The 27,076-nt window shown below is 36.8% G+C and overlaps 1 protein-coding gene and 1 pseudogene across 1 annotated transcript in view; one reads left to right on the forward strand and one right to left on the reverse strand.

Moving 5' to 3' along the window:
* The window catches only part of PLD5 (phospholipase D family member 5), a 433,085-nt gene that overhangs the window by 319,280 nt on the left and 86,729 nt on the right, over window positions 1–27,076 (forward strand). Inside the window, exon 5 of the mRNA XM_057729806.1 lies at window positions 18,661–18,788. Coding sequence (XP_057585789.1) covers window positions 18,661–18,788 — 128 coding nt within the window. The remainder of the gene's footprint in view (window positions 1–18,660; window positions 18,789–27,076) is intronic.
* On the reverse strand, window positions 2,177–2,262 carry LOC130850652 (small nucleolar RNA U3; annotated as a pseudogene).

Consider the following 27,076-nt stretch of genomic DNA (forward strand, 5'->3'; position numbering starts at 1 on the left):
GCTGTGGCTAGGACTTCCAATACTATGTTGAATGAAAGTGGTGAGAGTGGATGTGCTTGTCTTGTTCCTGATCTTAGAGGAAGAGCTTTCAGCTTTTCACAGTTGAGTATGATGTTAGCTGTGGGTTTTCATAATGGCCATTATTATGTTGAGGCGTGTTCGCTCGACACCCATTTTGTTGAGAGCTTTTATTATAAATGTATGTTGAATTTTGTCAAATCACTTATAGAGGTATTCCCATGATTTGTATCCTTCATGTTGTATGTGTGAAGATATTGACTCATCCTTGCATCCCTGGAATAAATCCCACTTGATCATAGTGCATGATTCTTTTAATATATTGCTGAATTTGGTTTCCTAATATTTTGTTGAAGATTTTTGCATCTACATTCAACAGGGATATTGGCCCCAGTAGTTTTCTTTTTTTGTAGTATCTTTATTTGGTTTTGGTATCAGGGTAATGGTGGCCTCGGAGAAGGAGCTTGGAAGGCTTCCTTCCTTTTCAATTTTTGGAGTAGTTTGAGAAGGATAGGTATTAACTCTCCTTTAACTGTTTGGTGGAATTTTCTTTGTCAGGAGCTTTTTGATTACAGGTCCAATTTCATTACTAGTAATTCATTTGTTCATATTTTCTATTTTTTCCTGATTCAGTCTTAGAAGATTGTATATTTTTATGAATGTGTCTATTTCTTCTAGGTTGTCCAGGTTTTTTTTTTTTTTTTTAGTTATCTGTTTTATACATATTAGCATATATATGTCAACCCCAATCTCCCAATTCATCCTAGATTGTCCAGTTTTTCATGTATAATTTTTTTGTAGTAATCTCTTATGATCCTTTATATTTCTGTGGTGTGGTTTTAACATCTCCTCTTTCACCTCTGATTTTATTTGGGCCCTCTATTTTTTCTTGGTAAGTTTGGCTAAAAGTTTATCAATTTTGTTTATCTTTTCAAAGAACTACCTTTATTTTTATTGATCTTTTATATTTGTTTTAGCCTCTATTGAATTTATTTCTGCTCTGATCTCTGTTATTTCTTTCCTTCTACTAACTTTGGACATTTCTTGTTCTTCTTTTTCCAGTTCCTTTAGATATAAGGTTAGATTGTTTGAGAGTTTGCTTGTTTCCTGAGGTAGAATTGTGTTGCTATGAACTTCCCTCTTAGAACTGCTTTTACTGCTGCCTGTAGTTTTTGGAATGTTGTTTTTCTGTTTTCATTTGTCTTAAGGTATTTTTTAATTTTCTCTTTGATTTCTTTATTGACCCATTAGTTGTTTACTGGCATATTGTTTAGCCTCCATTTGTTTGTGTGTTTTTTTTCCAGTTTTCTTCTTGTAATTAATTTCTAATTTCTTACCATTGTGGTTGGAAAAGATGCTTGGTATGTGTTCAGTCTTCTCAAATTTATTAAGACGTTTTGTGGCTTAACATGTGATCTATCCTGGAGAATGTTCCATGCACACTTGAAAAAATATGTATGCTTCTGTTTGGTTTTGAGATGGAATGTTCTCTGTATATCTATTAAGTTAATCTGGTCTACTGTTCATTTTAGGTCAATGTTTCCTTATTGGTTTTCTGTCCGAATGATCTATCCATTGGTGTAACTGGAAGATTAAAGTCCCCTACTATTATTGTTGTACTATCAATTTCTCCCTTTATCTCTGTTAATATTTACTTCATGTATTTATGTGCTTCTATGTTTGGTGAATATATATTTACAATTATTATATATTCTTGGATTGATCCCTTGATCATTTTATAATGCTTGTCTTTGTCTCTTGTTATGGTCTTTGTTTTAAAGTCTATTTTGTCTGGTATAAATATTGCTATCTCAGCTTTGTTTTTCATTTCCAATTGCATGGAGTGTCTTTTTATATGCCTTCAATTTCAGTCTGTGTGTGTCTTTAGATCTGAAGTGAGTTAGTTTTTTGAAGCATTTATATGATTTTTATTTTTGGTTTTTGGAAAATGGTTTTTACTTTTGGATAAATAACTATTTATTGGATAATAGTTTTTATCCATTCAGCCACCCTATCTCCTTTGATTGGAATATTTAGTCCATTTACATTTAAAGTAATTATTGATGGATGTGTGCTTATTGCCATTTTGTTCATTGTTTTTACAGTTCTCTATTTCTTCCTTTTCTGTTATCTTCCATTGTGATTTGATTACTTTGTTTCAGGTTATCTTTGCTGGTGTTCTACTCATTGAGAGAAACTTCTCTAGTAATAAGCTATAGAAATGATCCCTGATAGTATAGTCTTAGATAAGTGTGTTCTGATATAAAAAAAATTATCTCTAATATGGCTCTTTATTTAAATTCTTTAAGTAGTTCAGAGAAAGGTATTAAAAAAAAACCCAAAAACTCTTCCTGAGTCTGTTAGGCCTTTATTGCCTTTAGCTCAAAATATTTTACATGCCAAAGTAGCATATTTTGTGATCACATATTCTGTTCCCTGTTTCCTGTCTTTGAAATTTTCCCAAGATTTTTCATAGTCTAGGAGTTGAGTTGGTAGATTGCTCCATCTCATTTAATCAGTCTCTTAGTCTTGATAATAGGTCAGATCATTTAAACTCATTTCAGACAAGCAGTCAAGTACTTAATTAGAGGCATTTCTATGGAAATAAAAGAAAAAGAGTGGCTATTGATTAGGGCTTGCTTTAATCCTAGTGTCTGATTTCTGAGGGTAGCCAGTCAAGAATATTTCTAGAGGTCATGCTCAAAACATATTCAAGTGGAGAGAGGGCAGACAGTGGCAATCTGACAGATTTTTCTGGTTTGTAGTTTGAATGTCTTTAGTGATCTTTCTCAGTGGCCCACACAACAGGCGTGCAAATTGTCTATACATGAGCTGTGTTGATTTCTTTGAAGTTTATCAAGTTGTCCAAGTTCAGCTTACATGGCTTCAGAAAAATAGAAGTTTTAGTTCTTAATGATTCCAAATCAGAGTGGGAGAAAAATTGGAAATATTAATTTGGAGAGCTGTATACAAATATTGGAGAGAAGAAGAATTCAGTATCCAGTTAGTTTACAGGTAGGAAACAAAGCCTCACAGATAAGCAGTAGCATCAGAATCTGATATCCATAAAAAGTTACTGCATTACTGAGCCTTAATTTTTCTCTCTACAATAAACCCCATTTTTATCAAATATAATTACATTAAGACATTTGTTTGCAGATTAAGTCTAACTATAATAAATTTGTCCTCATTATTTACATAAGTGCAGCAAGAGTAGTGATGGACCATACAGGCTCTTAAGTTGGCTTTGCTGGAACTTTTCATAAGGAATCTCCAGATTGAACTTGTAACAAGGTATCCAGTCAATTTTTCAGAGGGGCTTTATTGGCTATATAAAGTCAGCCCTAGTTCCTTAAAGCTGGTTGATCATATCTGAGTCTGTGTATGTCTCTCTCAAATGTGGCATTCTAGTCAAAGCCTTGGTAATAAAACCAATGTTTCTAACCGAGTCCTGTTACAAGGAGAACAAATTCTTTTTGAACGTATGCAAATAACTATATTGCTATGAAAATAAGAATTCTCCCTGAGGGTTTCTAAATTCTGCAGGGATCAGGTAGGAAGAAAAAGCAATTGTTTCATCTTTGTTCATAAAGGTATACTTTACCAAATTGCTCTAAGTTATTGGCAACTTTAGAAAAAAGAAATTGTCCTTAAATTTGGAAAAGAAGACATTAAAGGACCAGCAATGTTACAAACAAAAATGTCATAAATATTATAATCATCCTCTTCAGTTCCTTTAGCTCCATGTAATTAATATTTGTTCTAATTGAATCTAGTTTTTCTATTAGCTCTGGAAATACTTACCCAGTTCGATTTAATGATTTTAAAGTTATTGGAAACCTATATTCTAGAGTTTTTGTTGGAGTTACTTCCATGAATCTGTTTGAAGATGAAGTACTTTTGCAGGAAAACTTTTGTAAACACATCAGAGTAAAACAATAACTGTCTGTAAATGATGAAAGACAAAATTTGGCATGGTTAAAAATCTGTTTAGAGTTCTTTACGAGGCAGTCAACAAGGAAATTTGCTTATTTCTATGACACACATTTCAAGATACCAGAATTACAGGTGATGATATAGTACATGAATATATCAGAATTTTAGGAAATTCATATAATTTCTAGAACACTTATAACACTTATAACATGTAAGTTATACAAAGACAACATAAAGAAAGCTTAGCATCACTTATTTGAAAATATTTTCCACATAATTTAACATATCAAATAAGCCATTAGTTTAGCATCTCTCCCTAGTCTTTGTCTTTTTCTAATAAGGAGAGAGAACAAATCTTTTGAGATGTTCCAGGTGTCTTCTGGATAATCCTAAAGTTAGTTTGAGGTCAAAAATCTTTATTTAAACTATATTTATAATTTGATTTTGGAAAGTTTGTCAAAAAATACTGAAAGGTTTTGGACACTTGGCCAAATAAGATCACAGTACCATTTTACAAAAGTAACAAAAAGATTTAGAAGGCAAATATAAAAGGTTACATAGGGACTTCCCTGATAGTGCAGTGGTTAAGAATCCACCTGCCTATGCAGGGAACATGGGTTTGAACCCTGATCAGGGAAGATCCCACATGCCATGGAACAACCACTCCCATCTGCCACAACTACTGAGCCTGGACTCAAGAGCCCATGAGCCACAACTACTGAGCCCGCAAGCTGCAACTACTGAAGCCCATGCACCTAGAGCCCATGTTCTACAGCAAGAGAAGCCACCAAACTGAGAAGCCTGCACATTGCAACAAATGTCCCCATTCACCACAATGAGAGAAAGCTTGCATGCAGCAATGAAGACCCAACACAACCAAGAATAAATTTAAAATAAATAATTAAATAATAAAAAAGATTACATAGTTCTAAGCAAAAACTAGCTATTTTAATATTAAGAAGTCTACGTTTACTTAAGTAATAAAAGACCTGATGATAAAAATAACATGAAGGACAGTATAGCAAAAGGAGTTCAATTCGAGGATGGATGATGCCTTGGAGGACTGGGACGGGGAGGGTGGGGGGTGTCGAGGGATGGAAGGGATACGGGGATATGTGTAAAGGTGCAGATGATTGACCTTGGTGTACCTCAAAAACTGGTACAAGAGTGTAAAGCAATTATATTCCAATAAAAAGTAAATTAATTTTAAAAAAAAGAAGATAAGGTGATTCTGTTGGGATTTTCAGACATAGCATTCAAACTACCAACAAAAGAGAGGATTTTATCTCTTCTGTTTTATTATGTATGTTTTTAATTTTAATGTAACTTTTGAATCATTAAATAATGGTGAATAATTATAGCCATCCCTCAGTATCCCTGGAGGACTGATTCCAGGACCTACTGCATATATCAAAATCCATGGATGTCCAAGTCCCAGAGTTGGCCTTCCATATCTACAGCTTCACATCCACGGTTCAACCGCCTATAGATCATGTAGTACTGACTGTAGTATTTATTGAAAATAAAAATCTGTGTGTAAGTGGACCTGTGCAATTCCAACCTATGTTGTTCAAGGGTCAGCTGTATTGTCTATTCCTTATTATAATGGAAATAGCTTTACAATTTCACCATTAAAATGAAATTTATTTGGCATTTTGGTAAATAGCCCATATTATATTGAGGTACTTTTTTTCATTTATATATCTTTTTAATTTATATATTGATCAAGTCAAAAACTACGACAATGCTGTATTAAAGAAAGGATCTCTCTGACCTATGTCAACGTACTTCCAATTTTTACTTCCCAGAGGTAGCTATTTTTCTTACTTTTAGCTGTTTCTTCTGGTATTACCTTAAAAAAAGTAACCTATTTATATTGCTACTTCTTGATATTTTTATTTCAAATATTACCTGTTTGTTTACTATTGTGAAATATGGAGGATTATCTGTCTTCTACCAGTCCTTCCTCTCTCTGCTACCTGCCTCCCACTGCACACAAATACTGCCTCTTTCTTGATCCTCCCTATATAGTTCTATCATCTTTGGGGGCGTAAATCAATATTTAATATTTACACTGGTCTGTGTACAGCAATCACATTTCCTTTTGTACAGCCAGATTTTCTCTTTTAGTTAATGCTTCTGGGCACTTTCCATTAAATCATCTCAAATTTCTACAACTTACAACCTTAACATAGTCTGATACATCAGTCTACCCATCTCATTTACTTTTTCTTGGTGATATCCTTTCTGGATCCCTCCTTCATACTCAAGTCTGAGGACCATTCCACAAGCTTTCTGGGCCTTTTGCACAGGGATTTGTCTTCACCATCATGCTAGGAATTCAGTTTGTTTCTGTCTTATGTAGAGTCTTCTACATTTCCTCCCCCTCTTTTTTTTTTCCTTATTATGGTGGAGCCCATTCTCCAGTAACTTCCTGAGAAATATTGCACTTAAGACCTTTTCATATCTGAAAATGTTTTTACTTTCTCTTCAGTCTTTGTTAGATATACAAATTTGTTTCCCTTGAGACTAGTTTCTAGTTTTCTTTGTTCCTTTGTTATCTGGTATAATTCACATTTACTAATCTTTGCATGTTATCATTTTTGTAAGTTTGTTTATCTCCACTGTTCTGAAAACATATGATGATATGTGTATGGGTCTTTTTAAATTTCTTGACTAGGGATTGGTAGGCTTTTATAATTTAGAAACTTATGTCCTTCAGTTCTTAGAAATTTTGTTTATAATTTATAATTTCTTCCCCTCTGATTTTGGTTCTCTCTGAAACTACTGTAAGTAGACTTTGAATATCTTAGTCAAATCCTTTAATTGCAACTTTTAAAAATCACATTTATAACGTGTCTTTCTACTTTTAGTGAGACCCCTTTTTCTTACTTTTAGACTTTGATTGAGGTACCAGCTCCCCAGATATATCTCTTATGTGTCAACTTTTCAATGATCATTTCCATTCCTTTATGTTCATTCTGTGTTGTAAATCAGTTACTGCATTTGAACTTCTGGATCACTAATTCAGTTTTCAGCACTGCTAATCTTATATTAGGTTGACTCAACTGAATTTATATTTTGGATCTTCTTAACTTCTAAGAACATCTCCTTTGTTCTTAGATTATTCTTTTGGAATATCTTCTCGAATGTCCTTAAGAATTCCTGTTTCCAACTGTATCTCAATAAAAGTTCTTAAAAAAAAAAAAAAAAGAATTCCTGTGTCTTCCATTTGATTTGCCTCAGCAATAGCCTTATGCTTTTCTACTTGACGTGCCTCCTCTAAGCTGTTGATTTGTATTAGGTGAAGTGCCATGTTCAACGTAAGCAGGATTGCTACCTCAGAAGCCTGGCAGATTTGACTGTGCAGTCTTCTGTCACTACTGGGACAGCCAATGGTAAGGTAGAGTGATGTGGGCTTTGCCAAGAAAGCAAACCTCCAAAGCCACTGGGTCCCCATCCTCCCTGGCAATGCAGCAGCACTGGACTCTGACAGGATGCCTCCTTCCAGTGAGCACTGGCACTGAAACAGAAGCCTCAGAAGTGCTCTTCGTTCTCTACTCCCTGTCTTGGTATCTATATAAATAGATATGTGACCCCAGGAAGGAGGAGTAAGAGAGAGGTAGTAATAAGCATGAGCTCTGACCACCAACATCCCAGACCTTATCATATTTTATTACAACTGATGAGCCATTTTAGATCATGTTTTGCTGATCTGTTTTGAGTGTGGAATTTTTTGCATAATTGAGGATGTATAATTTAAGTAAATTTTATTTATTTTTTTCTTGGCAATGATTTTTTTTTAAATTTTTAGCCATTTTTTTAAATTGAAGTATAGTTAATTTACAATGTTGTGTTAGTTTCACATATACAGCAAAGTGACATATATATATGTGCACAGCAAAGTGACACATATATATATATCACAACATTGTAAATTAACTATACTTCAATTTACATATATTATTTTTCAGATTCTTTTCCATTATAGGTTTTTACAAGATATTGAATATAGTTCCCTGTGCCATACAGTAGATCCTTGGTTATTGATTTAATATATAGTAGGGTATATATGTTAATCCCAAACTTCTAATATATCTCCCCACCCCCCACTGTCCCCTTTGATAACCAAAGTTTGTTTTCTATGCCTGTGAGTGTATTTCTATTTTGTAAATAAATTCATTTGTGTCATTTTTTAAGATTCCACATATAAGTGATATTGTATGATATTTTTCTTTCTCTGTCTGACTTACTTAATATGATAATCTCTAGGTCCATCCATGTTGCTGCAAATGGCATTATTTTACTTTTTATGGCTGATTAATACTCCATTATGTATATATACCATATCTTCTTTATCCGTTTATCTCTTGATGGACATTTAGTTTGCTTCCATGTCTTGGCTACTGTAAATAGGGCTGCTATGAACATTGGGGTGCATGTATCTTTTCCAATTAGAGTTTCCTCCAGATAAATGCCCAGGAGTGGGATTGCAGGATCATATGATAATTCTATTTTTAGTTTTCTGAGGAAATTCCACACTGTTTTCCATAGTAGCTGCACCAGTTTACATTCCCACCAACAGTGTAGAAGGATTCCTTTTTCTCCATACCCTCTCCAGCATTTGTTATAAGCAAATTTTATTTTTAAGTATAATTTTATTTAAAGCCTAATGGTTCCTTAAATCAACTATTCCTATAGATAGCTTAACTGTTGAACTATGAGACAATAATCAAAGCATGGCATTTCCCTAGAAATGGACCCTGTGAGTCCAAATCTGTAGACTAAAAGCAAAGTATCAAAGACAACTTGTGAAAAATTCCACAACATAGTTTTGACAATACTTGAATATATATGTTAAAACTAAAAATGAAATGTGCACTTAAGTTTCACTTTTTCCACAACTGGAACATGTAACTGATTATCTAAAAAATTTTCTGAACATCACTCACTGAATGATTTAAAAACAGAGATATGTCATGACTGGTGATTTTTACCCTTTGGTGTTCTCTTTAAACTTCAAGCCAATGGATTCCAAAGTGTTGCTAATTAAATTGATTAAACTGTACTGGTTTTATTAAAGCTCCCAAGAACAGGCTGTGACCTTTTTCATTGCTCACACAAATCAGTACATTCTGAAGAAGAAACACTTGATTGGTAAGATAGATTTCTGCTGCAAAATTTGCTTTCAGGGAACATCTATAAGCCTTTCCAGAAATCTATAATTACTAATACTGATGCAGTCCCCTTTAATATATGCTTAAGCTCATTGATTATCTGTGTTCAAAAGCTGGTGATAAACTTATTTTTATAATGCTATTAGGGATACATTGACATGTGATAAAATATTTAAAAAGAAGACAATGGTAAACACCAAATTCAGGATCATGGTTGCATCAGAGAAAAGTGGTAGGGATATGGGTTCAAGCATAAACACAAACAAATTTAATGCAGGATATCTCACCCTCAAGACTGTCAACATTTGGGGCAGGATAAGTCTTTGTTGTGGGAGACTGCTTGGTGTATTGCAAGATGTTTAGCGACATCCGTGAACTCTACCCACTGGATGCTAATAGTGTTCCTCTCACCAGTTTTGACAACCCAAAATGTCTCCAGTTAATGCCACATGTCCCATGGGGGAAGGGGGATAGAATCATCACTGCCTGGAAAGCACTGCTTTCATCAGATTGGTAAGGTTTTAGTTTTTATTTTTGGTGAAATGGAAGGTTCATGGGTATCCGTTTGTATATGGTGCTTCATAATTTTCATATGTTACGTATATTCTCTTGAATATATAAATGATATATCATAAAATTTACTAAAGCTTTAGTAATGCACTTTCAACAGGTGACTTCCTGGAAATAAACTTGGAGATAAGATTTGTTTGATTTTTTAATGATAAACAAGGGGAATGTAGAACTTTATTTTCCACTTTTAACCAGTGTACTAACATATTTCCTTTTGTGTCATTATGAAGAGTATTTTGACAGGATGTTTATTTTAAATTTGAAACATTCAATCATGCAATTTGTGCAACTGGCTCGTTGCTAAAAATTGCATGATTTTTAGCCCAGAACAGAATATTTTTAGTCAAATATTAAAAATATGCTTATAAAGTTTGTAGGACTTATGTGTGCACAAAACAAAGTAGAATTTTATTTGATTAATTACCATGGGAATAAGTTAGTAAAGAAACATAACCCCTCCAAACTCAGTTAAATAACAAGTAATTTATTCTAAAGATTTACAGGAACTCAAAGTCTGAAGTGGAGCTGGTCTGAGGAGACAAGGCTGCTAAGGACTGTCCTATACCACTGCCTCTCTCTCCATTTTCCTCTCCAGGGAGGACACTGTCTTTTTAGTCTCTTTTCTTCATGTATCTGGTTCTTTCACACTCTCTCTGAAGTTTGCGTTCTCCTACACTTCATTTATGTGGACTTGGAGAGTCATGGCAAACTCCATCTGTTTATGACTCTCCAGAACAACTTCTTTTAATTAACTTCTTTTGTGACTCAGTATTGGATTCCCAAAAGATGAAATCTTATTGGCTCAGCATAGGTCAGGTGTCTGCATTTGGTTCAATCAGCTGTGGCAAAACAGAGACTAAACAGATTTACATGGTACCTAGACCTTTCCATTCTGCATCATGTGGGTGCATCTAGCACTGTAAGAAGAAGGCATTGGCCAAGAAGAAAGAATGCACATCTAAACTGCATGTAACATCAACTAACAGATATATTCTGTGAAGATTTTTTTCCCCCTTCATGAAAGAGACAGTATGAGAGAGACCTGCTAGATATATAGAAGATACATCTGGAGTATATACATCTGAGCATAGGTAGAATTTAACTCTCTTATCTACACTGGAATTAAAAATGAAATTCTTCAACCAGATGTCTTCTAAAGTTGTTCACTTTCCCCCTGAGTTATCTTCCTTATGTGTAAGTGTGTGAACATTCCAGTGCTAAACCTCTTCAGGTTAACCTACAGAGAAAGCACATTCCTGAAGCTTCAAAATTTATAAATAATAATTTATAAATAATTTATAAATAAATAAATAATTATGTATTCTTAAATAATTTTTAGATTGGAATGAGTATCCTGAGATGATGAATTAGCTACTGTTCACAAATATATTATTTGTGAATCTATTTCTGATCAAAATACGAGCATAAGGATTTTTAAGTTGATGGTAATGAAGCAGAATCACAAACATAGTCATGTCCAAAAAAATCATGTGGTAGGCACAGATGGAAGGCTGGCCCCCAAGAGTCTGCATTGTAGACAAGTGGGGTGACTCTGAGCTCACCCATGCACTATCATCCACAGCTGCGTCACACATGAGGAACAGTGAGGTGCTCCAAAATCTGACTAAGGCAAACATCAGGATCCTGAAAAAGAACAATGCTCTCTATAGGTGAGGTAGTTATTAATTCCACTAAACACAATATAGGACAGATCTATAATATGCAAATTTAATGCCAGAAAGTCTTTCTAGAGGAGGGATCACATTAACTTTTTAGTTAATATCGTCATTTTCTCTATTAAATTTCAATGGAGTATTTTCTTCATTGAAATTATGCATGTACAAAATAAAGTACAATATTACCTGGTTAATGCCATAAGAATAACAGTAAAGAAACAGAACCCCTCTGAAACCAGGAGCACTGTCTATTAAATTTCAATAGAGCATCTCTATTAAAGCTTAAAGGATTAATAAGTAGTTTGGGATTTCCTGATTCTTAATGTTTACTTCCTTCTCAAGAAGGAAGCACATTTGTAGCTTTTTAAAATATTTAATTGGATTTCTTAGATATTGTGAATATAATTTATAAAGTGAATATAGAAACAAGTACATCCTCTTGACATCATGTTTACATATAAAAACATTATTTTGAATTGTTAATAATTTCTGTTAACCATAAGTAAACAAGTAGATGATCAGGCTGAAAACAGGAGGAACTGCAGAGGTCCAGAGCTACCAACGACAACTTTGCACAGCAACCAGCCAGGAGTCCTGGTGTATCACTGTTGCTGTGATGTGCATCTCTCACTTGGCATCCTGAGGCCTCTGCACAGTGGATCACTGGCTGCAGAGAGACTGACAATATTTTTCTCTATTAAAAATGAAATATAGGGGAATGAAAATTGATTAATAAAACTTAAATACATTTTCAAAGCTTTTGAAAAAGAAAGTGTTTATTTTAATCAAGTCAGGTTTTAAAGATATTTTGTAATCTTATGTCTGTAATATTTACTTCATAAAAATGTGACTATCATCTTTGCCAATTAAAATTCTAGCATAATACTATGTAATAAACTCAGATTTTGTTTGTACACGTAATACTACCACTGCAATAAGTGGTGCATTAAAAACTTTGTTTGTAATTAAGTATGTTTATAGTCAGAAAATATTGGATTTTAACCATCTCCAATACACATAAAAAACAATAGGATGAGGATAATTTCTGTAACCAATGAAAAAGATAATTTAAAAGTGCATGTAAAATAAATTCTTTTAAGTAAACTATTGAATACTATGTTTGTAATAAAATGAGGGATAGTTGGATATGACTAAATATATATTTATAAGTATATAAACTATATAAATATAGGTATAAGTTAAGACATAAATTAAGATAAAGCATTTATCTTCAGAGATAGATGGGGATTAGATTTAGATAGATAGAAAGAGACAAATAAATAATTTGTCATGGGAAAGTGATATTTCACAAGCCATATGTAGACAAATATTTTTCCAGATGTATCATCAAATGTTTTCAGTTGGTTTTCTTATACCATGTCCAGTAGTTTGTAGGGAAAAAAACGATGTACCATGTGGGATTGTTGAAACACAGCTGTCTTGGCCCTGGGCACACATAGGTGTTCAGTAAATGGGAGTTACTGTTATTACATATTGCTTGATCTCTCCACACAGATCTGCTGGCCTTTAGCTCTGGCCCTAGCAGAACTGTGAAGCCATCACTGTCTTTCATGCTCTCAGCCTTCACTCGGGATTCCCTAATAGAGCGATAGGGCACCCCTTTCTCATCTTTCAGATATTCAGTGCCCCCTTGCTATCTGAACAGCAGGGATGGTGCAGATCCTGAACATTTAAAGTTTTACACTTTAATTGGTATGCTTGAATTTGTTTTATTGACATATTGACATACAATACTAGATAAGTTTAAGGTGTACAGCATAATGATTTGACTTACATACATCATGAAATGATTATCACAGTAAGTTTTCTAAACATCTATTATCTCATATACAAAATTAAAGAAATAGAAAAAAACTTTTTCTTGTGATAAGAACTCAGGGTTTACTCTTTTAAAAACTTTCATCTCTAACACACAGCAGTGTTAATTATATTTATCGTGTTTTACATCACTAGTACTTATTTATCTTATAATTGGAACTTTGTACCTTTTGACTACCTTCATCCAATTCCCCCTGCTTTTGTCTTTTATCCTTCCTACTACCTTTATACATTACTGATTTACTACCTTTACTATATATTTGCCTTTACCAATGAGATTTTTCCTTTCATAATTTTCACGTTTTGGTTTGACCTTCTCTTTTTCTCTTAGAGAAGTCCCTTTAGCCTTACACTATAAAGCTGCATTAGTGGTGCTGAGCCCCTGTAGCTTTTGCTTGTCTGTAAAACTTTTGATCTCGCCATCAAATCTGAATGAAAGCCTTGCCAGCTAGAGTATTCTTAGTTGTAGCTTTTTCTCTTTCATCGCTTTGAATATATTGTGCCATTCCCTTCTGCCTTGCAGAGTTTCTGCTAAAAATTCAACTGATAGCCTCATGGGAGTTCCCTTATGGGTAACTTGTTTCTTTTCTCTTTCTGCTTTTAATTTTCTCTTTATCTTTAATTTTTGCCATTTTAATTACAATTTGTCTTGGTGTGGTCCTCTTTGGGTTGATCCTGTTTGGGACCCTCTGTGCTTCCTGGACCTGGATGCCTGTTTCCTTCCCCAGGTTAGGGAAGTTTTCAGCTATTATGTCTTCAAATATGTTCTTGCCCCTTTCTCTCTCTCTCTTCTCCTTATGGGAACCCTATTATGTGAATGTTAGTATGCTTGATGTTGTCCTAGAGGTCTCACAAATAGTCCTCACTTCTTATTCTTTTTTTCTGTTCAGCTTCAGTGATTTCCACTACTCTGTCTTCCAGCTTGCTGATCTGTTTTTCTGTATCATTTAACCTACTGTTGACTCTTTCAAGTGTATTTTTCATTTCATTTATTGTATTCTTCAGCTCCGTTTGGTTCTTTTTTTATATTTTCTAACTTTTTGTTAACTTCTCACTGTGTTCATCCAGTCTTTTCCTGAGTTCTTTGAACATCTTTCCAACCATTACCTTGAACTCTTTCTTGGTTAGATTGCCTATCTTCACTTCACTTAGTTCTCCTGGAGTTTTATCTTGTACCTTCATTTGGAACCTATTCTGTCACCTCATTTTGCCTAATTTGCTCTTTGTACTTCTATGTATTTGGTAGGTTGATTGTTTCCCTACCTTGGAGAAGTCGCCTTTTATAAGAGATGTTCTATGCATCCCAGTAATGTATTCCCCTTTGGTCACCAAAGCTATATGCTCTAAGGATCCCTCTATGTGGGCTGTGCAGGTGTTTCTGTTGTGGCAGGCTGACTACTGTGGGCAGTCTTAGGTGTGTGACCTCTGGTTTGATTCGTTGCCAGGTCCTCACTTGTGCAGAAACTGCTGGCCCCTGGTTGGTGGGGCCAGGTCATGAGCCTGCTGGCTGCAGGGCCTTGGAGGTTTGGAGCTTGTGTTGGTTATGCTGGTGGGCAGGGCTGGGTCCTGATACAGGAGGCTGCTGAAATGTGATGGCCCTGGGACTGATGTCTGCCTTCTGGTGGGCAGGGCCAGGCCTGGAGGATTGTGGGCCTAGTGCCCACCCATTGGTAGGTGAGGCTGGATACTGGGGCTAGTGCTGGCCCATGGATGGGCAGAGCTGGTGTCTCTGGGTGCAGGGCCCTAGAGGACCTAAGGCTAGTGTGCAGGGCTTGGTCCTGGAGTCCTGGGTCCTCTGGTGGACAGGCTGGGTCCCAGTGTTGTTCTGGGCTCAGGGGGCTTAAGGCAGCAGGACTGCTGGTGGGTAGGGCTATGTCCCTGCCCTGATAGTTGGTTGGCATGAAGAGTCCCAGTACTGGTGCTGACCATCTAGTGGGTGGGGTCAGGTTCCAGTGCTAATAACCTCAAAGGAGGATTCCAAAGTTACTCTTGCCAGGAATGGTGTCCAAGTGGCAGAAAAAGCTGCCAAAAGTGGCTGCCACCAATGTTGATGTCCCCAAGGTGAGCTCCAGTTACCTCCTGCCTCTCCTGAAGGCTTTCCAACATCAGCAGGTGGGCCTAAACCAGGATCCTTTCAAATTACTTCTTTTGCCCTGGGTCCTAGGGCACTTGAGATTTTGTGTGCACCATTTAAGAGTAGAGTCCCTATTTCCCACAGCCCTCTGGCTATCCTGAAAGTAAGCCCTTCTGGCCTTCAAAGCCAAATGCTCTGGAAGCTCATCTTGCTGGTGAAGGACCCCAAGGCTGAGGAGCCTGATTTGGAGCTCAGATCACTCGCTCTTTGAGAAGAACCTCTGCAATTGTAATCATCCTCCCTTTTGTGGGCCACCCACCCCAGTATAGGTCTTAACTATACTCTGTCTCCACCCTTCCTACGAGTCTCATTGTGGTTCCCTCTTTATATTTTGAGTTGTAGATGTTTTCTGCTGGCCTTCTGGTTTTTCTCCTCAATAGTTACTCTGTAAATAGTTGTAATTTTGGTGTGCCCTTGGGAGGAGGTGAGCTCAGGGTCTTCCAGCCATTTTGGCCATACCCTGGTATGCTTGAATTTGAATCAGCCACTTTTGGTCTTTTGTCCATAATTTCACATAACATTTGGTATATATTAGATATTCAATAAAAGTTTATTGACTACTTTTAGGCATCAATAAGTAACTGTAGATACTCTGGCTGCAGGGTTACACAAGGCCTGAAATCACACTCTTTAGGCTAAACTGACAAGTAAATTAACATAGTACTTTTAGGGAGATGGCTATGCAGTATGGGATGGGGAGGTTGAAAGGGACAATCCCCAGTGTATCCTTTAGATAGGCTCAGTGTCCCCTCAGGTGGGCCAATGGGCTGGGGCTCAGGACTTGAGCAAGAATGGGGGGGAGTCCAAAAGCTGATAAATAGTCCAATGCACATATCCCAGGCCAGGAAGTGAGAGCCAGTCAATGTCACAGAAGGTTAGAGTTGTTTCCAGACAGAATGAGAAGGTAGGTGAAGGCCTGGCAGAGGCACATGTTGAAGGTATAATCTGAAGCAAACCCAAGATCACCTTGCTCCTCTTCCCCCAGAGATGAGGAGATGCTTCTGTTAGTACTGGTCAATCTAGTGCTATTGAAGGGCATAGCCAGTTAAAGGGGCCAAGATCTCTGTTATAGATTGAGCTGTGTCTCCCCAAAAGACATGTTGAAGACCTACCCCCCACCAGTACCTCAAAATATGACCTTATTTGGAAATAGGGTTTTTGCAGATATAATTATTTAAGATAGTATCATACTGTAGTGGAGTGGGCCCTTAATCCAGCATAATTAGTGTCAATGTAAGAAGAGGAGAAAACAGAGCCACATAGGGAGAAGATGCCATGTGACAACAGAGGTGGGGAGATTGGAGTGATGCGTCTGAAAGCCAAGGAATGCCAAAGACTGATGGCCACCACAAGAAGCTAGGAGAAAGCAAGAAAGGATTCTCTTCCACAGGTTTCAGAGGGAGTGTGTCCCTGTTGACAAGTTCATTTTGGACTTCTAACCTCTAGAACTAAGAGAGAATAAGTTTCTGTTGTTTCATCCCCTCACCAAGGCTGGTCATTCCTGGAGATGATTAGCAAGACTGATAACCCTTTTTACTTTACTTCCCCACATCTCTCCTTCTGTATTCTGCCTTTTTACTTTACTTCCTCACCACTTTTCCCTCTCTGATTCTATAAAAGAAACTGGCAAACTGGCATCCAGACCCTGATAAGATGGTTTTATGGAGACACTAGTCTGCCAGGTTTCTGTTGTTTTAAGCCACTCAGTTTGTGGTACTTTGTTATGGCAGCCCTAAGAAAGTAATAATCTCTCCAAAGACAAATGCTGCTCTACATCCACTTAGGAGCATGGGCAGCTGTCTCGGGGCGGGGGGGGAGGGGGTGGGGTGGGGACGGGTACCACACCCTCCATGCAGATATGCAGATTTGGGTCTCTCCATAATTGCCATGGTAAGTACCCACTTTGGACATTCAGATTCTGCCACACCCAACTGTTCCTCCTCTGGATATTGCTCTTCCAGGATGGCTGAAGGCTAAGGAACATGTGCCCTCACTTATCTAGGATAATGAACTTGCTCCACCCACAGAGAAAATCTTCCTGGATGCTCTCTTCACCTCAGATCCTCTCCTGGCCCATGGCCTCCCTTTTCATCTCACAGGAGCACAGATGCATACTTAACATTTTCCCAAGAGTTACAGGTTAGACTCATAGTGTAAATCACTCTTCCTTTCTGTATCCTGGAAGGTAGCCTTAGGCATATGATATTATGTCTTCCTCTTGTAGTGAAGTTTCTGACAATGAACTGGGCCACCAAAATACATTTTCTTTATTAATATTGATTATCTGAAAACAGAATAGTTTAGTTCATTAAATATATGCATATAGGTCTGTTCTTTTAAATAAATGGACATTTACCAGAAATTAAGTGGCTTTGTATTCAGTGGGCTATATATTCCTTTTAAGAAGCTGTAAATGCATAGCCCTGAGGCAGCAACACATTAACAGCTTGACAACTGATTATGACACATCATGCACAGAACAATTGGTTAAATTCAGATCTTAAAATGAATATTTTGTTTTAACAATAGTCTGGGTGACCTAGTTGAAATTGCATTTCTGTAAGGCTTAAATAACCCCATTGCGTAAATTAGGAACTATCAGATAAAGAAAGACTCAGAAGAGACCAAATCCAAATTAAATAATGAAGAGGGAAAACAAAGAAGTTAAGGCAAGGGAAAGGGTAAAAGGTGAAACTAATGTAGAGAAGGTATAGGAAGGACAGTTCCTATAAACAACAAGGATTTACTGTTTAGTACAGGGAACTATATTCAATATCTTATAATAACCTCTCTCTCTCTCTATATATATATATATTTAAGTAGATCACTTTGCTGTACACCTGAAACTAACACAATATTGTAAATCAACTATACTTCAATAGAGAAAAAGAAGGCCAATTCCTTGTTGAGGAAAGCCATATTACTAAGCAAGACTGATCTTTTATTGAGTGCAAAATTGTATGAAAATTATCTCAAAAGTAAAAGAAAAGAGAGCATGGCACACCTGTCTCACCATCTGAATGATAAATCAAGGAGCAAGGATGTGAGTCAGATCTGACTTGAAAAGCCATGATCTTGTCACCTTGGGGAGCTATACATAGGGAAAAACACATTTTTTTCCCTTTGTATTCTTTTTGGGAATGAAGTAACTCCTTGAGGGTCCTCTGTGCACTAAACTAATGTAAATATTTGGCTTCCTTCAATGCCAACTGTGATGGATGCAAATCACGAGTATTGCTGTGGGTAGGAGACTGACTGCACGTTCAGGGCCTTGACACAAACACTGACTGGGATTTCCTTGAACTCCTAGGAGCTGAGGTGACCTACATGAACATGACTGCCTACAACAAGGGCCGGCTGCAGTCCTCCTTCTGGATTGTGGACAAACAGCATGTTTACATCGGCAGTGCAGGTTTGGACTGGCGATCCCTGGGACAGGTAATCTTTTCATTATATAAAGTCAGAGCTCCGTCAGCATCAAAACTACCACCTCCAAAAAACAAACAAACAAACTACCACCTCCATAAAGCACTCAGTCACCTCTACTGTGGTTGAAGGAAATTAAACCTATAGCATTTATTATTTTTAACTGCATAATTTTAGTAGGTTCACCTTCATTTAATGTGAAATGATAAACCTTTTTACCAAAAGAACTGCCATTGCCTCAGCACTTTTATGACTCAGATGCTGCTCCCAGATTCTTTAGAGCATGTTGGTGTGCAATTTATATTACACAAAGCTAAATTTTCAGGATGAGATCACACAATCTATGAGATACAGAAAAACATATAAGTTCAGTCTAGCATCATATATTGTAGAATAATAATTTGTTATCCCTTTAATAAATCTTAAGATAAAGATGTTATCCTCTTTCTTTTTGCAAATGATGAACTTTAAGTATCTTGAAAATACACTTGAACAGTCTTGTAATTTTCATGTATTTATTTGCACCAGACGTGATCCATAGAGGATTACGAATCACCTTGTTCCCATTTGTCAGCTAGTGGCAGGAAGTTCTCCATCATGAGATAAAAAAAAGACTGACCAGTTCACCATGCATGCACAGGGCCCATACACACTGTTTTACCTGAGCTCTTTTAATATTAGGATTACTGAAATGACATTGAATTCTACTACACTTCTATTTATCCCTATGAGAAAAAAGCACTAATGTGCACACAGACACAATGGCCATAGCTTGAAAGATAACACCACCTGGGATAAATCTGAGAGAGTGTAACATTATATTTGTACTGTTAGCTTCAGGCCTTTAACCATTTGGCTCCCAATTTCCACTCTTTTCCTCTTTTCCTTCTTAAATACCACCTTTCATGCATACATATTCCATCTAGTTTTCCTCTTTTAATGGATGAGGCAGATAAAAGTGCCCAGCTGTAAAAGAAATGGGCAAATGAAATACTAAAAATCTGATTATTTCCCTCTCCATGGAATAGTGTGGAGCCAAAGTACAACTTATCTAAGGTGGTTTTCTAGTTTTGTATGTAAAGAGGAGTCAGAGGAGCCCAGTTTCAAGGGCCAAATACTTGATGTCTCTAATAAGACAGTCTCCCTCCCCAGCAGAGGAAGGGACACTGAAAGAAAATTCCATGATTCACTTCAGGATGAAGGCACCATCAAAGATTGTTACAAAATATTGTTTAATTTGTATTTGCTCAGAAAGTTAGGTGCTACCTACTGACATAAAAATGATTCTGAATAAAATAATAGTATAAATAACAATAATGGCAACAATAACTAGCTTATATTGAATGCAAGGTGTTGTTCTAAGCCATGTAAATGGATTATTTACTTAAAACTTCACAATGATCCTATGAGGTAAACACTATTACTGCATCCATTTTAAAGAAAAGTAGACTTGAGCCCAGAATTGAGTTTCAGTATTGAATATTTTAAGCCAATTTCTTCCAATATTAATTCTGATATGAAAAATATAAATTTTGATTCTGTTTATCTCATGTCTGATGGCCCTTCAAACACATGTATAAAAATAGTGATTACAGCAACATCAGCTTACCTCAGAAATAAGAAGTAAGGCAATGATAGTATAAAGCCTCAATAATTTAGAGTTTTAGAATAGTCTAATTTATGGAAATCTCTATCTTTTGCTTTTTTTATACTTACAAAGAATTGACCAATAAGTATCTTTTGCCCATAAATTCTCAGCTGAATCTCCCATATTAAATAGATAAAATTGGTTCTGTAACAATATTAATTATATGTAAATACTGCTAAGTAGTCTTTTAAAAATTTTTATTGCAGTATAGTTGATTTACAGTGCTGTTAGTTTCTGCTATACAGCAAAGTGAATCAATTATACATATAGATATATCCACTCTTTTTAAAATTCTTTTCCCATATAGATCATCAGAGCGTATTGAGTAGATTTCCCTGTGCCATACAGTAGGTCCTTATTAGTTATCTATTTTATATATAGTAGGGTGCATATGTCAATCCCAGTCTCCCAATTTATCCATCCCCTTTCCCCCCGGTAACCATAAGACAGTTTTCTATCTCTGTCACTCTGTTTCTGTTTTTTAAATAAGTTCATTTGTACCATTTTTTTAGACTCCACATGTAAGCAATATCATAAGATATTTGTCTTTCTCTGTCTGGCTTATTTTACTCAGTATGACAATCTCTAGGTCCATCCATGTTGATGTACATGACATTATTTCATTCTTTTTTATGGCTGTAATATTATATTAATATAGTTAATATTCCACTGTATATATGTGCCACATCTTCTTTACCCATTCCTCTGTCAGTGGACACTTAGGTTGCTTCCATGTCTTGGCTATTGTAAATAATGCTGCATTGAAGGTTGGGATGCATGTATCTTTTTGAATTATGGTTTTCTCTGGATATATGCCCAGCAGCAGGATTGCTGTATCATATGGTAGCTCTATTTTTAGTTTTTAAGGAAGCTCCATAATGTTCTCCATAGTGGCTGTACCAATTTACATTCCCATCAACAGTGTATGGGGGTTCCCTTTTCTCCACACCCTCTCCAGCATTTATTGTTTACAGATTTTTTAATAATGGCCATTCCGATCAATGTAAGGTGACATCTCATTGTAGTTTTGATTTGCATTTCTCTAATAATTAGTGATGTTGAGCATCTTTTCATGTACTTGTTGGCTATCTATATATCTTCTTCAGAAAAATCCCTATTTATTTAGATCTTCTGGTCATTTTTTTATTGTTTTTGTTGTTGTTGTTGTTGTTGTTGTTGAGCTGCACAAGCTGTTTGTATATATTGGAGATTAATCCCTTGTCAGTTGCTTCATTTGCAAGTATTTTCTCCCATTCTGTGGGTTTGTCTTTTCATTTTGTTTATTGTTTCCTTTGCTGTGTGTTTATTTTTCTTTTAAGATTTTGTTTTGATTCATGTCAGAGAGTATTCTGCCTATGTTTTCCTCTAAGATTTTTATAGTATCTGGACTTACATTTAGATATTTAATCCATTTTGAGTTTATTTTTGTGTATGGTGTTAGGAAGTGTTCTAATTTCATTCTTTTGCATGAAACTGTCCAGTTTTCCAAGCACCACTCACTGAAGAAACTGTATTTTCTCCATTGTATAGTCTTGCCTACTTTGTCATAGATTAGTTGACCACAGGTGCATGGGTTTATCTCTGGATTTTCTATCCTGTTCTATTGATCTATATTTCTGTTTTTGTGCCAGTATCATACTGTTTTGATGACTGTAACTTTGCAGTATAGTCTGAAGTCAGGGAGTCTGATTCCTCCAGCTCTGGTTTTCTTTGGCTATTTGGGTTTTTTTTGTTTGTTTGTTTCCATACAAATTTTAAGATTTTTTGTTCTAGTTCTGTGCAAAATGCCATTGGTAATTTGACAGGATTACATTGAATCTGTAGATTACTTTGGGTAATGTAGTCATTTGATAATATTGACTCTTCCAATCCAAAATCATGGTATATTTCTCCATCTGTTTGTGTCATCTTTGATTCCTTTCATCAGTATCTTATAGTTTTCTGAGTACAGGGTCTTTTGCTTCCTTAGGTCAATTTACTCCTAAGTATTTTATTCTTTTTAATATGATGGTAAATGGGATTGTTTCCTTAATTTCTCTTTCTCATCTTTCATTGTTAGTGTATGGGAATGCAAGCAATTTCTCTATAATGATTTTGTATCCTGCAACTTTACTGAATTCATTGATGAGCTCTAATAGTTTTCTGGTAGCATCTTTAGGATTTTCTATGTATAGTATCATGTCATCTGCAAACAGTGACAGTTTTACTTCTCCTTTGCCAATTTGGATTCCTTTTATTTCTTTTTCTTTTCTTATTGCCATGGCTAGGACTTCCAAAGCTATGTTGAGTAAATGTGATGAGATTTGACATCCTTGTCTTCTTCCTGATCTTAGAGGAAATGCTTTCAGTGGTTCACCATTGAGAATGATGTTTGCTGTGTGTTTGTTGGAAACAGCCCTTATTACGTTGAGGTAGTTTCCATCTATGCAAACCTTCTGGAGAGTTTTTATCATAAATGGGTGTAGAATTTTGTCAAAAGCTTTTTCTGCATCTATTGAGATGATCATATGGTTTTTATTCTTCAGTTTGTTAATGTGGTTTATCACATTGATTGATTTGCATGTACTGAAGAATCCTTGCATCCCTGGGATAAATCGCATTTGATCATGGTGCGTGATCCTTTTAATGTGTTGTTGGATTTGGTTTGCTAGTATTTTACTGAGGATTTTTGAGTCTATGTTCATCAGTGATATTGGCCTATAATTTTCTTTTTTGTGTGGTGTCTTTGTCTAGTTTTAGTATCAGAGTGATAGTGGCCTTGTAGAATGAGCTTGTGAGTGTTCCTTCCTCTGCAATTTTTTGGAAGAGTTTCAGAAGGGTAGGTGTTAACTCTATTCTAAATGTTTGATAGAATTCGCCTGTGAAGCCATCTGGTCCTGGACTTTTGTGTGTTGGAAGTTTTAAAATCACAGTTTCAATTTCAGTACTTATGATTGATCTGTTCATATTTTCTATTTCTTCCTGATTCAGTCTTGGAAGGTTGTACCATTCTAAGAATTTGTCCATGTCTTCTAGGTTGCCTGTTTTATTGGCATATAGTTGCTTGTAGTAGTCTCTTATGATCCTTTGTATTTCTTTGGTGTTGGTTGTAACTTCTTTTTCATTTCTAATTGTATTGATTTGAGCCCTCTCCCTTTTTTTCTTGATGAATCTGGCTAAAGCTTTATCAACTTTGTTTATCTTTTAAAGAACCAGCTATTAGTTTTATCAGTCTTTTCTATTGTTTTCTTCATCTCTGTTTCATTTGTTTCTGCTCCGATCTTTATGATTTCTTTGCTTTTAATAACTTTGTGTTTTATTTGTTCTTCTTTCTCTAGCTGCTTTAGTTATAAGGTTAGGTTGTTTATTTGTGATTTTTCTTAGCTTAGGTAAGATTATATTGCTATAAACTTCCCTCTTAGAACTGCTTTTGCTGCATCCCACAGGTTTTGGTTCATCGTGTTTTCATTGGCATTTGTCTCTAAGTATTTTTTAATTTCCTTTTTGATTTCTTCAGTGATCCATTGGTTGTTTAGTAACATATTATTTAGTCTCCACGTCTTTGTTTTTTACAGTTTTTTTTCCTGTAATATATTTCTAATCTTGTAGTGCTGTGGTTGAACAGATACTTGATATGATTTCAATTTTCTTAAATTTACCAAGGCTTGATTTGTAGCCCAATATGTGGTCTATCCTGGAGAATGTTCCATGTGCACTTGAGACTAAAGTGTATTCTGCTGCTTTCAGCTGGAATGTTCTATAAATATAAATTAAGTTCTTCTGGTCTAATGTATCATTCATGGCATGTGTTTCCTTATTGACTTTCTGCCTGGATTATCTGTCCATTGGTGTAAGTGGATGTTAAAGTCCCCCACTATCATTGTGTTGCTGTTGATTTCCTCTTTGATGGCTGTTAGCATTTGGTTTACATATTGAGGTGCTCCTATGTTGGGTGCATGTATATTTACAATTGGTATATCTTCTTGGATTGATGAAGGGATCATTATGTAGTGACCTTTCTTGTTTCTTATAACAATCTTTATTTTAAAGTCTGTTTTGTCTGATACGAGTATTTCTACTCCAGCTTTCTTTTGACTTCCATTTGCATGGAATACTTTTTCCATCCTCTGACTTTTAGTCTGTATGTGTCCCTAGATCTGAAGTTGGTCTGTTGTAAACAGCATATATAAGTGTCTTGTTTTTGTATCCATTCAGCCAGTCTGTCTTTTGGTTGGACCATTTAATCCATTTACATTTAAGCTAATTATCAATATGTATGTTCCTATTGACATTTTCTTAAATGTTTTGGATTTGTTTTTGTAGGTTTATTTTCTTCTCTTCCTCTTTTGTTCTCTTCTATTGTGATTTGATGACTATCTTTGGTGCTGTGTTTGGGTTGCTTTTTCTTTTTTGTGTGCGCAGCTATTGTAGTTTTTTGGTTTGCTGTTCCCTTGAGGTTCTGACATAGCATTCTATATATATATATATATATGGTGTTTTAAGCTGCTGGTCTCTCCCACCTAGAGAAGTTCCTTTAGCATTTGTTGTAAAGCTGGTTTGGTGGTGCTGAATTCTCTTTGCTTTTGCTTATCTGTAAAGCTTTTGATTTCTCCATCAAATCTGAACGAGAGCTTTGCTGGGGAGAGTATTCTTGGTTGCAGGTCTTTCCCTTTCATCACTTTAAATGTACCATGCCACTCCCTTCTGGCCTGAAGAGTTTCTACTGAAAAATCAGCTAATAACCTTATGGGGAGTCCCTTGAATGTTATTTGTTGCCTTTCCCTTGTTGCTTTTAATATTTTTTCTTTGTCTTTAATTTTTGTCAGTTTGATTAATATGTGTCTCAATGTGATCATCCTTGGGTTCATTCTGTATGGGACTCTCTGCACTTCCTGGACTTGAGTGACTGTTTCTTTTCTGATCTTAAAAAAGTTTTGAGCTATAATATCTTCAAATATTCTCTCAGGCCCTTTCTATTTCTATTCTCCTTCTGGGACCCCTATAATGTGAATGTTGGTATGTTTAATGTTGCCCCAGAGGTCTCTGAGACTTTCTTCATTCTTTTCATTTTTGATACTCCATCTTAAGGGGTGTGTTTTGAGGTAGCTGTGAGCTCAGTATGACTTTAATCATCCTGTGTGCTGATGGGTGGGGCTGTGTTCCTACCCTGCTGGTTGTTTGACTTGAGGCATCCCAGAACTAGAGCCTGCAGGCTGTTGGGTGGGGCCAGGTCTTTGTGCCAAAATGGGGACCTCCTGGAGGGCTCACACTGATCTTTATTTCCTGCAGCCTCCACCAGTGTTCTTGCCTCCACAGTGAGATATAGCCAAGCCCCCCCCTCCCCAGGAGACCCTCTAAGACCCTTACTTAGGTCTAGCCCCAGTTTCTATGGAGGTACTGCTTTGTGCTGGGTCCCAGTGCATATCAGGGGAGCCTGTTTCTTCCAGCCCTGAGGAGCTCCTGCACTCAGACCCTGCTGGCCTTCAATGCCAAATGCTCTGGGGGTTCCTCCTCCTGACGCTTGATCCTCAGACTCTCTTAGAGGGCTGTTATTATCTGGGAACATCTCTGTATAGCCTATGTAGGTTTAATATTTTTTGGTGCAAGAGCTGTTTTTAGAGTGAATGTCTACCACCTCTTTCCTCAGTGTATGCTGGCCATTATCCCCTTGATAAGAGTTGTGACTGATGTTGTGGTGATCAGAGCCTGCACTGGATGTTGAGCAGGACCTCCCCTTTGCTCTGTGGTTGTTACTGCCCTGTCAGGAGCAGGGTCTGCTCCCTAGTTGTTGGAGTAGAAGCCCACAGATCTGTTTCTGACCTGTGTTTCTGATCTGTGGTGTGAGGTAGGCAGGACTGGAGCACTCCCACTGGAAGAGAAGTCACTGAGATTTCCTCCTCTATAGCTGTTCACCCGTGAGTGTGCTCTCTTTTGTCACTTTTCACCCCCTGTGTTGGCTCATAAATTACACAGTTGTTGGAACTGCTCTCAACCCCACCTTAACCATGGGTATGCTGGCAGCTGGCCCTGGTGTCTCTCAGGCATTGTCTTTACCAGGCCACCTGTGCAGATCCATTGAAGTCAGGTCCCAGGACTGCAGAAATCACGCAACTAGACCCATTGTGGGAGCTAGGGGGCAGCTCAGATTTTGACCTGGTCCAATTCCTGCATGTATTTGCCCACCAAGCCCACAGCCACTAAAGCTAGACCCTTCTCAGCTGTGGGAGCACTCATCCATTCGAATATCCCACAAGCGCTGAACTTACAAAGCCAGCAGCAGGCTTGTAAATCTGTGGTTCCCACAGCTGCAAGGAGAGATTTCAGCTCTTCCTCCTTATTTGCATGGCTCCTGGGGCTCAGCTGTGGTTTCAGCCCCACCTCTGCATGTGTGCCTCCCACCAGTGTGTCTGCTCCCGAGGCTGCCCCAGAGCACACATGCCTGCCTGGGCAGGCAGAGCAGAGGTGGTGATGTGTGGGGCACATGAGCCTGTTCAGGCGAGGACCCCTCCTAGTGCCCATGGAGGCAGGGCCAGAACATGTGGAAGGGGCTGCAATCATGGCCCCACCTCTTGTGTGCCACTCAAAAAATGGCACGCTGCTTCTACGGCGGCCTAGTCTTCATGAACATTCCCAGTTGTGGAGCCCCTTACTCTCATCCCTTCAGGCTGTCTCC

This window comes from Hippopotamus amphibius, chromosome 3, assembly GCF_030028045.1.
Source record: "Hippopotamus amphibius kiboko isolate mHipAmp2 chromosome 3, mHipAmp2.hap2, whole genome shotgun sequence".
NCBI classification, from domain to species: domain Eukaryota; kingdom Metazoa; phylum Chordata; class Mammalia; order Artiodactyla; family Hippopotamidae; genus Hippopotamus; species Hippopotamus amphibius.